We start from the raw sequence: 18,092 nt of genomic DNA on the forward strand, positions 1-18,092 counted from the left end.
GGAGGCCATCACCCAATGAAGCCAACAGAACCACACCATCCGCGAAAAGCAGAGATGTCTCCTGGCTTCATGACGGAGCCAGAAGGACAATAAAGAGAGAGAATTAATATCAGTATGTTTGCGGTCTTGCCAGTTTCCTAACTAATTCAGAAATATTATTGACTTTCCTTTTGGTCATCTGTCAGCTTCATTGAAGCCACATGAGGCTACAAACACAGGTTTGTGATGCATTTTGAATGTGCAGGTTTTGAACATAAATAGAAATCTTGCTAATACAGATCTGAACAGTTAAAATGAGTGAATATGACTTAAGAGATCACTGAGGGGTTACAGTCACCGATAAAGCATCATCGGTGATGCTTTGCAGGGTAAGAGATGCGCTGGAATGTTCTGGAATGTGTTGTTTGTGGCCAGAGACTTTCAGTCAAATGTTGGTTTTAGACCAAACTTCATCACAGTCCAGCTCAAAAAATATCCAGTGAAATGAAAGCATTGACTGGTGGGAATAGAATCAAAGTATTCTTGTTTGTGTTGTTAGTAAAGCTACTCTTGCTTATGAGGCTTCTGGTTGAGTAGATTGTTGTCAGAGCATTTTTAAAAATATTTTTCTCCTGCAGTTTTGAGCCTCAGCTCATTGTGAGCAAATGTTTCCCTGCTTCATCCATCAGAGCCCTGAGGGATCCTCTCACTCTGTCGCCAGCTTTTCTTCTTAAAACCTCGTCTGTCCACTGGGGCATCCAGCTGGAAGAAGCTTCTACGTCCCTCATGTGTTTCCTTATGTCGCCGCTTTCTGCTCAGCTCTACAGATGAATTATGGAGGAGAGCGAGATGACAGAAACACGCCAGTACTGAGTGCATACTCTATGTTTGATTAGATTCATTTAACTGTTTATTTTAATGCTTTTTGTTTGCTTTATTTTTCCAAAGCTCACATATTATTCCTGTCCGCCTCAGCCTCTGAAGGACTGCCGGGCATGCCGGTAAAACACAAAGAAAAACGTCTATTTGACAAAATCTATAATAATTCTGGAAAGGTGTGGTTGTCACTTACAGGTTTCAAGTTGTTCTTGTTGTTACATCATTCTGCAGCACACCAATCAAAAGTAGATAATCCTTTGTTTAGTTATAGTCGACCTTCAGAAGAAAATTTGCCATCTTTTCTTCTGGAAAACAACATTTTTAAAGTCATTTTTGTGTCCTGGATGATATCAAATAATATTTTGGAGGGTTACTCAGGCAAAATGACACATTTAGGGGGTCACTGGGGGACAGATAATAAAACAAAAGAGGGTTTTAATTCTGTTTTTCACTCCTTCATGATTTCTTAGACCTTCCTCTGTAAGTTAAACACAACAATAAGTTTAACATTGTGTCAGCTGTGGGGTTTGCATTGGTTTTGTGCCAGCTGGCTTTTGTACTCGCGTGCTTACAGAGAGCGTGACTGTGACCTTAATGTTGTCCATAATGATTCCCTGGCTGTCTTCTTTCTGCTAACAGGCAGTCAGAGTCGACTCCTCTCCTCTGTAAAGCTTTGAATATTTCAGCAGTGAGCTGCAGGTTTTGGGTCAGTGTGTCAGTGTGTGATCCACTGTGACAGACTGCAAAAAGACTGAAAGAGGAAGAGGGAGGAGCAGTCTGAGCAGACTGAAGAGGTGGAGAATGCCAGTCACTGAGGGAATCACTGGCTGTTCTTCACAAGCATGTACCAGTGTTGCAGACAGATGTTTATATGTATTTGTCAAACCAGACTCGTGTAATTGTGACAGCTGCAAACCTGTTGTTTCCACAGCTCAGGCTGGGCTGGACAGAAACTCTAATACATCGAGCCCAGTGTACTCCTAAAGCCTTAGAAAGTACGTTATCCTAGTTATTCCTAATGTTTACTAAATCCTTCTGATCCAGATTCTGCTGGATAACAGGCCAAAATCAACACTTTGTCACCAGAGTGTTCATACTGAAGAGTCTTGGAAAAGAAAATGAACATTAATCATCCTCAGAGAAAGCTAGAAAATGGCTACAGAGTAGCACAAATCATCCACAAAGACAGAAAAAAATGATTTGACTTCAAAAAGGTTAGTTAGAGAGGACAAAATAACTTCTGAAATACAAATTTAATTCAATTTTAGTTTGATTACATATGTCATCAATTCACAGCAACAACAAGGTGCTATATATTGCAAGTTTTAAGACCCTACAGTGTTATTGTACCAATAACATCACGAATCGAAAAGACCCACAAAATAGTTCAAAAAGAAATAAAGGATCCAAAAATTGACAAAATCAGAAAGACAACAGAAATACACCAATCGTCAAAAAGAGGTATCAGTTTATCCCCATCAGGGTCATCTGGAGCCTATCACAGCAACCACAGGGTGAGAGGGAGGGTACACCTTGGGTAAGGCTAACACAGAGAGGCAACAGTGCTAACCACCATGCTGCCAAAGAGACAAATCAACTTCAATAAAGTTAAATGCAACTGGCTAAAACGAAGCCCAAGTAATCCACCAGGAGATACAAAGTAAATACAAAGTGGTCAAAAAAGAGCTACAATGTCAACAACAGGCTACGAGTGGAAATCAGTCTGACCGCGGCCCATGCCCCCCCCCCCCCCCCCCCCCCCCCCCCCCCCCCCGTCCCTCTGCTTTCCTGTCTGTCTTCACTGTATGATCCGATAAAGCACAAAAATAAAACAAATACACACAATGTCCACCAAGAGACACACAAGAGATTAATTACACAACAACAAAAAAAGACACTGACAAGTTCACACAGCTGTTGTGTTTTTCTCAGGTTGTTGTGTTGCTCTGTGTAAATGTGTCGCTCTTACAGCCTAAAATGTTTTGGTTGGAGCTTCTCCTCTTCCTGCAGCCAGAGTTGAAAGGCCACAGCTAATGAATATTCTAACTTGACCCAGATTCTGTGATAAAGCCTTGTAGGTGCTTGAGGACAGCAGTTATTGCACGTCTTTGAAATATGAAGTTGTGTGCCGGGTGTGTATTTGTGTTGGTGTGCAGACAGGATTAATTTTCGGAGGAAGTCAAAGGTCACTGTAGATAAACGACGACAACTGCTGGAAACGGAGTAAGTGTATTTCTGCTGATGAGGCATTTTCTGGCCACATTAAATCAAGTTGTGTTCCAGGCCAGGGTTTGATGATCAATGAAATCATCTGAATCATTTGTTTTCACATTTCCTCGCCTTTCTCTTTTCTTTTCTTTTCTTTTTTCCCTTGCTGCGTACATGACTTTGTGCACGTTCAGGTTTGCTCAGTAATACCACAGCATTGGTTCTGACTAATCTGATAGGAAGCAGATTGGATGGAGAGGATGTAAACTTTAGTTGTGAGTGTTATCAGCCGCCATCAGGAGCAAACTCGTGTACATCACTGTATACTGATGCTACTGTTGTTTGAGAACCACATTATTCTAGGGCTTAACCTAGAATAAATAATGTCTTTAAGATCAAACTGACAATGAGCAGTTTGGGAACTACTCATGAGCAGAGATGGGCAGTAACGCGTTACTTGTAACTTGTTACTGTAATCTGATTACTTTTTCAGGTAACGAGTAAAGTAAGGGATTACTATTGCAAAAACTGTAATTAGATTACCGTTACTTTCCCGTAGGAACGCTGCGTTACTGCGTTACTAAAACCGTGAATTTTTTGCGAGAACATCTCATGACAGTGACATAAGCGAGTGCGACGTTCGTGACAACAGCTGTGTGCAGATCAACAATGGATCATATATCGAGTGCGGGAGAGAGTATGAGCGTGCAGCGTTTAAAGCGTGGAAGTACTGACCTTACTTTGAGTTTGATTCCATAAAAAGTGACAAAAACATTAGTGTCCGCTGTGTGTGGGAAGAAAACTTCTTTTTACACCGAAAAAAAACCCTAAACTTCCAAGCAAGCACCGAGTAGCTACCACGTAATGGGAAACTCACAGAGAAACTCGCAGATTCTTCCACTGACCGCTGCGGCACACCTGCACCAGGGTAAACCTCTGCCTACGCCACTCCTGCTTTACAGGTGAAAATAGAGCAACAGGACCACTAGTCTTTGATGTTATTTATTTTCTGCTGTGTTTTACTTGCATCTATTTGAAAGAGTGAGTGTAAACACAAAATATATATATATATTTTTTTTATGTGCTGGAATGTGCAGAAAATAAGTTTAAATGTTAAACAAATTTCTTCCAGTCAGAGAATGTTGCATATAATTAAATTTTTGCTTGATGCATAAAGTTAAAAGATTAAAACTAATAAAACAAGTTTTAAAAAGAGACTTTTCCATTTGATTACATTTTGTATGATGGATTATGCAGAAAAAGTAGAATTGGGCTGAAAGAGCCATTGCTTTATCACCTATTCAGGTTGTAAATAATTTTTTTAAAAAGTAACTAAGTAACTAAGTAATTAATTACTTTTGAAAATAAGTAATCAGTAAAGTAACGGGATTACTTTTTGGGGAAGTAATCGGTAATTAGACTTGACAAGGGGAGACAGCAGACGGGGGAGAACGAGCAACTATGGAGCACAGACAGAAACCAAAAGAACAGAATTGATAAATAATATGAAAATCAAAGTTCAATAATAATGTAAAACTGAAAACTGTGGGTCGACAACCCAGGCACCCTATCAACCACTAAATGTGTCCACACTCCTGTCCAATCCTAACTGAGACAGGATTTAGAAGTATTTAAGTCAGAAGTTGGGTTATAAACCTTCCCGTCACATGTAGTGAGTCTGTTTGAAATGCCAATGGTCCCCATGGCTACTAATGTTTGGGTGCACAGAGGGGTACATAAAGTAGCTCATTGTACACACTTTCTGCCATAAAGTCAAAACAACGGCTTTTGAAGAGTAGTGAAAAATTTGACCCAGAAACAAAAACGAAGCCTTTTACCCTCCTAATGCTCATCTGGAGTACAGGCCTCCACACACAGTGTGAAAAAACAATGTGAAAAATTTCACATTTTTCAGATGTGAACTTGTCATGTAATGTATATACACACTGAAAGCTTTGTGTTCTTGTGAAAGATTTGCCCTCAAAAAGCAGCAGGGAGAATTTTATGGTTTGATCCAGGAACTGAATCTTTTCAGGAGGTTAGTGGGGCAGTTTGGGCTCACGTTGGCAGAGTTGGGACTACATCCGTGGACTCTGAAATCCTTTCAGAGAGCCGACGAACCAGGAGCAGGGTCTGGATGTGTGCCTGAGGTAACACAGTATTCTTTTAGTGTTTCCATATGATTGTATTTTCAGTCCCAGAGCCTATTTTAACCAGTTCACACTGTGTTCACAATGCATTGTGAAATGCAGTGATTAATTTGTCAAAGCTGTTGTTTTGCATACAAAAAAAGTTTGAGCCCGTCCCCAAAAATAAATGTTAAATTATGTGGTTGCTGTGAACATTAAGAATAGGTGAGTCTGAAAAATATTTTGAACACCAGAAATATTCATGTAAATCTTAGGCATCCAGTATAAAGAGTACATACGGCCTTGTAATTTTCTGAAAATGCAGCTTTTCTGTTGTTCCAATGTTAGTAATCACTGTAAAAAAAAAAAAAAAATGAATAAAGCTAAATAAGCCGAACTCTACTTATGCTAGGTGGGGGTTAAAAGGATCTTACTGTAAAACATCCACGATAATGGAGTTGAATGAATATGGTTAATTCTCTCAATGAAATATTTTAAGATTGGTTGGATACGTTCAGACAAGCGGAGAGACGGTGGAGTCTGAGTGGCAGTTGGGAATGTGGCAGGAGGACCGTGAGTGCCCAGGAAAAACTGTTTAAAAATGTCAGCTATCAATGGTTGTCACTATGGTAACTACATTCATTTTTATATACAGTCTATGCTCTGATGCACACAAAGCCACCAGAGTTTCACCACAATCTCAAACAAACAGGAGGCAAGTTAAATGACAATACAGACGTCCGGGTGTAAATTTTGATTGTAAAGAACCAATCTGAATACTCTGAATTTCCCCACGGCTGGATGTGGAAAGGTGACTTCTCTCTAAAAGGAGTCAGTTTTCTCCTTTCGCTTTTAATAAGCTGTCAAGGTTGTTGCACTCTTTATTTTAAACTGTTCTCTGGTAGATTAAGGACAAACTGCTGTCAGTCTCAATCACAAAGACACTATTTCCCACTTTAACACCACAGCATCATTTTTGCCCTTCAGGAAGTAGCTGGAGGTAAAACAACAATTTAAAACTGATATCTCATTGCTGAAGATGGTAGCGGCACTTTTTCTTCCAGTGTTCATGAAAATAAATGTGAACAGGACGGAGTAATGACATTGTCCACTGCTCTTAAATCCCTGAGATACTCCTGCTTCAGAATGACTGTTTTTCCTCAGCCCCATTAGTTTTTCAGCTTTACAACAGTATTATTGTCTGTCTGAAGAAAGGTTTGTGTAAACCATGGGTGCATTCCCCCCGAAAAAAACAAAGATAGCAGAAACAGACGTATCTGGTATAAAAACCTGCTGTTTGAACTTTGTCCAGAACATAAAATCTGAAAAACCAAAACCAAACATCTACATGGTTTTAAAGGCTTCTTTATACGCCCTTAGGTGACTGCAAGGACTGAACAAGGAGAGTCAGGGCTGTGTGCACACCTCCACAGGCTGTGCTGGACAGTGATTGACTGTCCTGTTGTGTTGTGTGCATGTGTGATGGTAGACGACCAGATGGCTGATGGGAGGACTTGACATTAGAGGTGAACTGTTCCTGCGCTGAATGAAAAAATATGCATAGCACACACACATTTGTACCTATAATTTTGAAGTTTGATTTTAAACATTTACTTGCAGCACAAACGCTCAGAGAACCACCACAATGCTTTTTCCCTCCGCCATGATGAACCCAGCCACACCGAGTGTTTCACGTCTTTGTGTTATGATGGATCAACACATACACAGGAAAACTCAAGAAAAGCACAGTTTACACTATGATTTCATCTGTCATAGAAGTTGTTTTACTGAGCCATCCATCCACCCTGACTTCCTCTAGCCTGACACTATTTGTTTTAGAAGACAGTCCTGAGAAACTCACACATTGTGAAGGTGAAACAATTTTAAATAATTACAGTTTGATCAACAGAAAAAAGGCTGGTTTCCAAGCAGATATATATATAAAAAAATACAGTATTGTGCAAAAGTTTTAGGCAGGTGTGAAAAATGCTGTAAACAAAGAACGCTTTCAGAAATATAAATGATTGTTTATTGGCCCCAAATGTATTCTGGACAACCACCCCAAACACCCAGCCAATGTCATTAAGAACTATCTTCAAGGTAAAGAAGAAGAAGAAGTACTGGTTCAGTTCAACTTTAAAGTGTTAAAAGAAAAAACATCTTAAAAAAGCAGGTTACCTTTGTAAATTATTATAATAAAATTATTTAAGCTCTCACAAACATTTTGTAATCTAGGCTGAATATTCTAAAAATGTCGTAAATCCACCTCAACCCTTTCCTGTCACTACTGATATACACATACACACTAGTGTACACACACGTACACACACGACACAGTCACTGCAGTGACCTCGTCCAGATGGGCAACGCGAGCCTATCAGAGGGTCGAGTCACTGTGGCCCCAGAGCGTCTCCAACCACCACCCCGTCGCTCCCACAGCCCTCTGGAGGAAGCTAGAGTATGAAGAGCTGTTGCAGCTTTGCATCATTCTGCTGCTGAGTGTCCACATTTACCCCAAAATAATGAGCCTCACTTTATGTTTGATGACACACTGAAATGCCTGTGGAAACTCAAAGGCCATTTCTTTCTTGGTTGTTATGGGTGTTCACTGTTCTTTGTGAGCCTCAAACCTCCATGGCAGCAGCAGATGTAATTATAAACAAATTTATAGACTGTCAATTACCTCATGGTTGAAGGGCTGACAATGCAGTTAGGGAGGGGAAAAATTGTGGACCACCATCAAACTTTGGGTTTACTCACATTTAAAAAAAAATGAACCTATATTCTTACTGAGATAAAAATTCAGTTCCTAGATCAGCCTAAATTCATTCTAACTAAAAAGTAAATACAAAGTTAACGTGACCGGACACAGCAGGGTGGTGAATGAGTTCAGGCTTCGGTGGAACAGTTAAAGCCAGAATAGTAAAGGTATAGGATATGCTTTCAGGTTATAGTGTCATGGTTAATAAGTCAGTATTGTACAGAAATGTACAACTAGTTGTAGGAAAGCCACCGCCGTAGACAGACTCCCGCAGAAGTGATCTGTAGGGGATGGTGGATCTGTCACATCAGCTTCATAAATGTGGATGTGTATTTCAGCTTTGGGAAACTATAGGAGGTAAACATTTGATTTGGGTTTGTTTTTTCATTTTATTGGCAAAGTATGAAACTTTCCCAAACACACTCTGTTCTCTCTAACATTCTGTGGAGTGACGTCTATGGGAAGAACAAAAATTCCCAGCAAAAATCCACAAGATGAGATACTTACACTTGCTCTTGCATCGACAGTGAGCTAATAGTCTCTCATTCTACTTTCATTAGCAACAATAGCTACCACAATGCTGTGCACAACACAGACTCCAATGCAAAAACCACCAGAGACAAAAACATGAGATTGGAAAATCTGGATCTGTTCATTTGAAAAAAGGGGAAAAGCAACACTTTATCTCTGTTGTGTCTTTCAGGTTTGTCGGCAGCTGTGAAGAAGACACACTCATGTGAGTTCTGTTTTTGCATCACTGTGTATTGGTTGGTAAAACTGTTTTATCTAGAAGTTGTATTAATAACATGAATGCTCCTCGTTTTTAGGCACACTGGAGAGTGTTGAAGAATAGGTGAGACTAATCAGTAAGAACAAGACAGCAAATGTAAAACTAAATCCAAAGCATGAGGGCCAAAAGACTATCAAAATTTTTGCATGAATAGATTTCCTTTGTTTGCAATCTGGCCGCTGTCCCCTGAACTAAGATTCTGAGGGTAGGTGGTCTAAGTCGATTCACTCGATGAGTTTTTAATGAAGTTTCCATTCACTGTGGAACACTGAACGTGTTTCCCCCACAACATTATAAGCAGTTTTTACTGTAAAACATGCAAGCACTGTGAGAGTGAAGGATAGATGAGGACAAATGTGTGACAGGGGACTTCTGCTAGAGTGGAGTCTCTCTCATTAGAGCTGATAAGGCTGGATAATGAATGTGAGATCCTCCTGCAGTCGTCTGTGCGTGGGACTGTCGGAGGGAGGAACGCTGATCCTCCAGGCGCTGCCCAAACAGCTCCTAACATGCTGCTGTGAATCTACTGACTGGGCCTGATGAGGGGAGGTGGAGAGCTCCGACATCGGCTGAGCGGCTTTTCCAAGCATAAATCATTCCCGTGTTCTGCCAATTTGGAGGAAGAATGAAACTCCTGCTGCACCTCAGTTTCCTCTCTCTGCTGGCAGGAGACACTCTCGCCTACAGCACTCTGATATTTACTCAGCATGGCTGTTTTCAGGAAGCTTAATCGTTTTCACTGATGCTCCACAGCTCAGTTGGGATTTGTTTTATGAAGCTGAGTGGGATGGTGGGTGAGGTGCCCTGTAAATATATCTTTAGCTTTATTTTATGAGGGAGGTTCTCTGTCACTGCACAGATTTGCTGAGACAACATGAGAGGAGGAGAGACACTTAAACACCACACTGCTGTGTTAGAGGGGATATTGCTGCAGGTCAACTGGAGGCATTTTGTAAAGTTCCTATAAGCTATGACCTAAAGGTAGGTGCTTTGTGAGACTTACTCATAGGTTCAGGTTGTTATTTCGAACTGTGTAAGTGGTTAGTGCTTGAAAAAGGGAAATCCTACAACGATCAGAGTGCTATCCAAAATAGTTTCCTCAGGCACTGATATTCTGTAGGAGTTTGAAGATTGGTCTTAGCTGAATGATTAGATGGAACGGACTGTTGTGGTACTTTTCACCACTGAGTGCCTACAGCACTTCTACGTTACAAGCCACATTTACCCATTTATACATGGAGCATCTCGCTCATGGATATTTCAACATGCAACTGTGGAACTCCCCTTTCTGTCAGTGGAAATGAAGTTTAACTCAACAATGTATCCCTATGAACATATTGGAGATAATTTATCTGAATTTTAGGAGAGGGACCAAACCTCTATACATGCCCCTACCGGTTCTCTATCTTTATTTCATTGGATTCTCTTTCAGGCAATCCAAGAAACCAAAACTCTCTGAACAACATGTCAGGTGCTTCAGAGAGACCAAACTCCACCGGTCATCCTTGGGAACCTCATAGCACTTTTTCTCACCGCTCGGCAATCCGGTTGGCTACATCCATCTTTCCGTACATCAGAACTCCTCTCTTCACTCCATCCAGATATAAAGTGACTTTTACCCAAAAAGCCGACACATGTCAACGCTGACTCAGACAGCATGCCGTTCCTATGTTCCAGGAAGGTCTCATAAAAGTATTCTTCTGATGAGGATCAAGACTGGACTGTAGCTCGGATACTAAAAGAGAGAGGCTTTTTTTTTTCATTGTTGTTCTAACTTTGTAGCTTCTTAACACTCACATATCTAAAAGTCAGTTGACCAGAAGCAAATATAAAACTTCCAACAGCAGCTGCTGTGCGCCTTGCAGCTTGACCCACCCACCAGCGCCATGTAGCATAGACAAGCTCTGGTAACAGAAAAAGAAGCATCCCATCACTGTTCCATGCAGCCGCCCCCTACCACAATTTCATGCGCTGCTGGAAACCAGTCACTACTTCCATGCTCTGCTGCCCCTCCATTGCTGTTTATCTTGGATAGGCACTAGGAAGCCAGTTTTTCTGTTTTCTATCCCTGCTTCGCCAAAGTGGAGAAGCAAACCTTTCCATCGCTGGGATGGCAGTTTTGCTGTTTTCAATGCCTGCTTCACAAAGTGCAGAACCAACACTTTTGGCACTGGGATGCCAGGTGCTGTCTTCTCTATCCCTTGTTCACAAAATGCAGAAGCAAGTTTTTCAACCACTGGGATGCCACCTCCTCTCTTCTCTATGCTTCATTATCAAAATGTAGCAGCAAACCTTTCTGGCACCGGGTTGCCAGCTTCTCTACAACCTATCCTATCTATTATTTGCAAAAAACAACAATAAACATTACTGGCACCGGGTTGCCAGTTTACTGCTCTACTATCCCTTCTCTGCAATATGCAACAGCAAACTTTTCTGGCACTGGGATGCCAGTTTTTCACCATACGTAGTAGTATGAAGGTAGGTCCTTCATATTTTCCAGAGCTGTCCACCGGACCAGATTGGAGTCTTTGGTGGTCCATTTTTGGTGTGGTCTATGTCTTAGTAATTATTCCCATGTCCTGTTTTGGTTTGGTAAATGTCTTTGCTCATGGGTTCCTCTCTTGATGGTTTCCACCTTTGTCTTGTCTCCATTGGTGTCTGTTTTCCCTCCTTTGTGATTGCCTGTCCCTCCCTCATTGCTTTCATTTGTGGACAGTGTGCCCTGGGTGTGTCAATAGGTATGTTTCTCCCATTGTCTGATGGCCATTCATCTGTTTTTCCTCCCATGCTAACAGTGTATGTATCTGAGTTCATCCTCTTCTGCTTAGTTTGGTTTTGTATGTTTCTCATATGGACTCTGGGTTTTTAACTTGTGTTGCTTAATTTAATAATCTTCCTTTTAAAGACTTTAGGAACTTCTTTGAAAAAAAGTGCTGAGCAGAATTTTGGATACACAATCCATCCATTGCCTGAAAATGTTCAAAAGAGCTTATTTGTGATATCTTCAAAGGCATGGCTTTTTTTTTTCTAGTACCCCCTTAAATGTTCAGTGGTGTTGAAGTTGGGTAACTGTGTATGAAAGTCTATGACTAGCAGGACTCCTTGGTCGTCTTTGGTCTTCAAGTAGTTCTCAGATCTTTGAGGTTTGTTTTGGCTCATTATCTGGCTGTAGTATGAATTTTTCTCCATAAAGATGAAAACTGTTGGTGGTTATCCAAAGCTAAAAGTGAAGGTGGACCTTTCATAACAGTTAATTGGAGTAATAGGTTCTTATTTTTGACAATTCTGCATCTGATTATCTGAACAAGCCTTTAATAATAACAATAAAATGATAATAATTAATAAACTTTTACAAGGGTGATGCATTTCAGAAACTCCATTTCTATATTTATGCGATGGGAAAAACAGATCTTTTACACTGTTTTCCTTGTCCCTTCATCTCCTTGCTTGGCATCAGACTGTGTGCTCTGTTAATGTTTGTAACTGTTCCCGACATCTCTGTAGGGTTATATCCAAACCTGTTGCTTTGGCATTAAAGTGCTTGACATGGGTTTGCCGTCACCCCGCCGAGTGGGCGGCTAGCATGGTCGCCAATATTTGGGAACATGATTAGAATTAGAATTAGAATTAGAATTCAACTTTATTGTCATTGCACATGCACAGGTACAAGGCAACGAAATGCAGTTTGCATCCATCCAGAAGTGCTTTAGTGATATAGATATATTACAATATATATTAGCAATAATATAGATATGTGAGTATATTACAGAAATGGGTCTATTATGGTATGTTATAATGTACACGGTATGAAGTATGTTGTGAATATTCTATAACTATAAGTATGTACAGGCTGTAGTGAGTACAAGCTATGTACAGGCTATGAACAGGATATAAATATGAAAAACTATACAGAATATGAAATAAATAACTTTACAGAATCTGAGATATACAGCTATACAGAAATGGGAACTATGCAAGTTGTAAACAGTTGTAGGATTAAAGATTATCGAATGTACAGAATGATTATTTACACAGAGCTATACAGTAGTGCAGTTAAGATAAGTGAGGGTGTAGATAGTTTCTACAGAGGCTATATAAAGTGCTAGTGGTTGTGAGTGGTGGTTCAGTCCATGTTATTATTGTGTGTTTGAGGGTACAGTTGTCCATTGTGGGTGTGTGTATGTTCAGTCCATGAGTTTAACGTGGGTCAGATGTCAGGAGGCAGAGTTCAGGAGTCTGACAGCTGTGGGGAAGAAGCTGTTCCGGTACCTGGTGGTCTTAGTCCGGAGGCTCCTGTGGCGCCTCCCAGAGGGCAGGAGGGTGAAGAGTCCATGTGATGGGTGACTGGGGTCTTTGATGATTTTCACAGCCCTTTTCAGACACCGCTTCCTGTAGATGTCTTTTATGGCAGGAAGTGGTGCTCCGGCGATGCGCTGGGCAGTTTTCACGACCCTCTGCAACGCCTTCCGGTCCGAGGCAGAGCAGTTCCCGTACCAGACTGTTATACAGTTGGTCAGGATACTCTCGATGGTGCAGTGATAGAAGTTCACCAGGATGTCTGAGGACAGGTGGTTCTTCCTCAGAGTCCTCAAGAAGAAGAGGCGCTGGTGAGCCTTCTTGACCAGCTTGGAGCAGTTGGTCGTCCAGGTGAGATCCTCGGAGATGTGAACTCCCAGGAACTTGAAGCTGCTCACACGCTCCACAGCCGTCCCCTTAATGTGGATGGGTGGATGTGGGTCAGCATTCCTCCTGTAGTCCATGATGAGCTCCTTGGTCTTCTCGGTGTTAAGCAGCAGGTTGTTTCTGTCGCACCACTCAGCCAGACGATCCACCTCCTCCCTGTAGGCGGCCTCATCGTGGTGTCATCTGCAAACTTAATGATGGTGTTGGAACCATCAGCAGGTCTGCAGTCGTGGGTGAAGAGGGAGTAGAGGAAAGGGCTCATCACACAGCCTTGTGGTACACGGTTCATTGTGATTGTAGATGAGCAGCGGTTATCCAGCCGGACATGTTGGGGGCGGTTGGTCAGGAAGTCCAGTAACCATTTGCAGATGAGGGAACTGATGCCCAGGTCTGTCAGTTTCCTGATGAGTTGTGAGGGGTGGGTTGTATTGAATGCTGAACTGAAGTCTATAAAAAGACAACGTAGGAAAAACTGATTCTAACTCATCCGAGGATTTACAAGATATTTAGAAGACTTGATGGTTAGAGGTTTTAGTTTTCTGAAAACCTGTGAACATGATAACTTAAGAGACCTCCTAAGATTTTGAAATTGAGAACATAATGTTTGAATCTCAGGAGATCAAATTTTATGAAAATCTTGTGAATGTGAGGCAGAACTTAGCAATAACTTAATTAAGAAAATCTCAACATTCATGTCAGTTTTATTGTGAATGTGTGTGTAATCTATGAACCAGTTTTTGCCATATAAGACATGCTAGTCCTTTGTTCTCTGCACTCCAAACCCGGGTTTGGTGGATATCTTTAGACTCGTGCTGCTGGAGGCCTGGATGTAACTGGCTGACAGATTTCTGCTGAAGCTGCGTCTCTCAGCGGTTTCTTGCTGCGTCGTCCTCTGTTATCTTCCTCTTTGCTTAGTTTTTGCTGTTCGTTCTGTCTGTCTTTGCATTGTGCTCTCTTCCTTCCTTTTCATGTCTCTCCTACCTCTTGTTTCTTTGAACTGTTTGTTTTGTCAACCACAGTGATGGAGGGCGGCAGCACGACACCACATGACTGTGTGCTTTTTTCTTTGTCACATTCCTCTGCGTCTCTCCTGAAAGGGAAAAGTGTTTTTTTTTTCAGTACAGCAATACAACTCTAAATCCAAATCCAACTGAACACGAACTCCACCATTTTTTCTGCTAATCACTTTCAGGGCTTTTGTGCCTTTATTGTCATTTTCTTATTTTATTTTTACATTTTTTCTTTGTGTTATTTCCTGTCTCTATTATGTCATTTTTCACATGGTTGTGGACAATTAAGTCATTTTTTTGTTTTTGTCTGTTTGTTTCAAATGCAAAACTGTGATTGGGTGTTGTTTTGTGTTTATTTGACATAATCTTGCTATTTTTAGGCATTATTGTGCATCTCATTTGTCTCTTTGTGATGTATCTGTGTCTGCACCGCTGCAGATCTCATGCCAGGGTTTCATTACCAAAAACTATCTGAACTAATTGACCTGCGACATGACAGTTTTTTTTTTCTTTTTAAATTATGGGGCACAGTGATAGTGAAGAATGTTGTTTTCTTCAATTTGACCTAACAATAGCAGTGCCATCTCGCTGCTATAATGACCAAAATGCAAAGATAGCACAATAATGAGAAAGCCTGTTTAATAACTTATTGTCACAGAGAGAACCAGTCAAACATCTTTGGCATGTGGTAAAAAGTGAAACTGGCAGCATTAATCTGCAGCTGACAAATTGGTAGAAATGATGCACCACGGTTATGTTGACATCTCAAAGAAAACTTTCCAACGTCTCAGTTAGAGTCGAGGCTGTTTGAGAGGAAAGAGAAACCCCATTTCATTTTAGCTGTTGCTTTTAAGAGATCTGATAAACTTCCCGTCTAAATGAAACCTTCTGCCTCACCAGGAAGCCAAATGGAGGAAAATACATAACTATAAATAAAAGAAACCAAAAAATGTTCTTATTTTTATTTTATTTAATTTATGTGTAAGAGACTGCTGCATTTTGTAGTAATTTTGTGTTCATGCTGATTTGTGTGTGTGAGGTGGAGAGGAGGGGAATGATGCAACACCAAAAATGACTTAAAAATACAGTCGGTGTAGAATATGGCTTCCTTCTGCAGAGTGTTTCTCGAGTGTTTGTTTCCATACACTCTCCTGTTTAAATGTCCAACTGTACAGCATTAACAAGCATGTTTGTACTGCAACAAATTTTGGAATCGTTGACGTTGAAATCAGTCTGGATTACCTCACTGACGTTACTGTTTAGTATCTTAGATTGCAACATTATAATTATAATATTGATCAGGACCATAATGCCATTACTTTACCAGCGAATAACTGGTAAGGTCAAATAAAAACTGTTCTAAAAGTATGACTGGAGGCATTTAAAAGCATCTCTTCTTGAGATTTTATTTTTTCTTTGCTGGATCAGCACCTCACAGGTGGTACAGCACTACTAGGCTGCCTGACTACGGTCTACCTGATATTGCTGGTGTTGTTCATGCGTCATCATAATGTTTGTCCAGGATCAACATTGCAACTGGCCTCTCACCTTGTTGCGATGCCATATCTTTGGAATGTGGAAGAAGGAGAAAAAAATGTCTTTGTTTATGTAAAACGCTCTTCTGGAACAAGTGCTCAGCATTTCAGGGTTTAAAAAATAATTATTATTAGGTATTATCAAGTTATGTTTGCTATTAACCAAATTTAGGTTACTCATGTTCTTTTGCTAGTAATAGTTTTTCATAGCATTAGCTAACTTCTTGGCTAATGCTAACTGCTTATACAATGTGATTGGTCAGTTGCAATGTTGATCCTGGACAAACATCATGATGATGATGTAAGAACAACACCAAAAGTTGACTGACATGAATGTTGCAGATTGGTCATTTTGTTGATTTTGTGTCCCTCTGTGGTACTTTGTGTTTCTTTGGTGTCATTCTGTGTTCCTTCTCATCAGTGGTTCATATTTTTGTGTTGGGTTTTTTTTTGTTGTTGTGTGGTTTTATATAATTTTGAGATTGTGCGCTCACGGTGTTTTAAAAGTGTCCTCTCATTGGCTGACAGCTGTGTCAATAAGAGGTGCAGGTAAGTGATGGGGCGGGGCCAGAACGATGACGTTGCAGTCACATGTATCCTCATGCTGTGCCGAGCAGCCGGAGGATGACAGTGCTGATAGAGCTGCCGCTGGTCTCACACAGGGAGCTGTGTTACTGTTTTCTCCACGAGCCTGGATTATAACTATGTATTTTGTCATTACTGCCATGAAAGGTGAGTGTAAAAGGTGTGTGTGTGTGTCATTTTACTTTGGGTTTAGAGTTTTCTTTCAGCACTTCAACATGATTGTTGGTCCACGGAGAAGCTCCACTCTGCTTTTTGTTTTGTATGGTTTCCCTGGTTTGTGTGCGCTCATCCTCACCGAGCTGTCAGCGCTACTCTACATGTGTTGTTGTGTCTGATAACTGTTGGAGCGCAGAAACACGACACCCTCACTGATCGTGGAAATGCTATTTTGGGAAATGTGAGTCAAGTTAGTGGGACTTTAAAGTATGGGAGGTGGAGGATGAGGCGGACAGCAGACGGGGTGTCTGTGAAAGTTGACGATACGGTCTTGAGATGCGCTCCGTGTAAATGAAAGTTGTGGGGACGAGGATTAACTATTTCTTTTTTAAAGCTTGTGGCATTGCTCCAGGTTTCGTCATGTGCTTTTGTGTGTGGAGCTCTTTGCTCCACATCGAAATGGAAAAGAAAATCGAGGTGTGGGCAGGGGCGGACTACAAGACGGTGTGTTCCTGGGCAGTCGCGCATAAAAGCCCCCCAAACCAACTTAGACTTGCTGAATGTGCACGTTCTCCTCAGTTAGATAAAAATGGGACAGAGTTAAAAAGCTCCACTACATTTGTGGCTCTGTCTCATGACCAAAGCCCAAGTTTATGTATGCAGTATACATTCTGAAACATTTGGACGGCTGATGAGCATGCTGGGAAATCCACTGCTTGTATTTCCTTTGTGTTTTTGTCAAGAACTGAAAGGCTGTTCCGACTTATATGTTGAAAATATGCAGTCATATGTATGTATGTGTGGACTTGTGTGTGGTTGATTTATATAGAAATTAGTCCAGTGGAAACAGTTATTGATTGAGTAACTCTATGAATGAATGTGCTTGTTTGGTACAATCCCCTGTCCACTCAGCCTGTGAGGACCTGTGGTTCATGGGCTTCTCTCATTTGTTCCATGCTTACAGACTTTACACTTGTCTTCAGGTTACAATAGCAAGGCTCAATCTGTAGCTGAGTAGTCGATTCATTGTGAGCTTGTAGCATAAACTTATGTTAAATGTGTCCATTCGCCTGACCTCTGACTGCAGTTGTTGTCCATGGTACTGATCAGAAGCTGGAAAAATGCTGTTGGTGTTATTGATTATTGCTATAAGATATTATTTTTCAGTTTCTGTGTGTGTGTGTGTGTGTGTGTGTGTGTGTGTGTGTGTGTGTGGATGCGTGAGAGAGAGAGAGAGTGAGTGAGTTAGCAATAAGGTCTCAAAACAATGATCTGCCCTGGGGTTGATCACATGATCACAGACGTGTGGCACGCTCCGGTCTCATTTGACATATTACAGGGTTGTTTTTGTTGCATTTGTAGCAGTCAGTCATCTAA

At 41.0% G+C, this 18,092-nt stretch overlaps 1 protein-coding gene across 2 annotated transcripts in view; it reads left to right on the forward strand.

Moving 5' to 3' along the window:
• Nucleotides 1-18,092, forward strand: part of LOC146679162 (nuclear receptor ROR-alpha A-like) — a 192,424-nt gene that overhangs the window by 104,630 nt on the left and 69,702 nt on the right. Inside the window, exon 2 of one of the 2 annotated variants that reach the window (XM_085408569.1) lies at nt 8,660-8,692. In XM_085408569.1, coding sequence (XP_085264695.1) covers nt 8,660-8,692 — 33 coding nt within the window. Of the gene's footprint in view, nt 1-8,659; nt 8,693-16,425; nt 16,707-18,092 lie in introns of those variants that run through there. The other variant, XM_085408577.1, reaches the window with a different exon arrangement.

Source organism: Rhamphochromis longiceps, linkage group LG1 (genome assembly GCF_057381845.1).
Source record: "Rhamphochromis longiceps isolate RC_006_pf linkage group LG1, R_longiceps_female_GT1.1, whole genome shotgun sequence".
NCBI lineage: Eukaryota > Metazoa > Chordata > Actinopteri > Cichliformes > Cichlidae > Rhamphochromis > Rhamphochromis longiceps.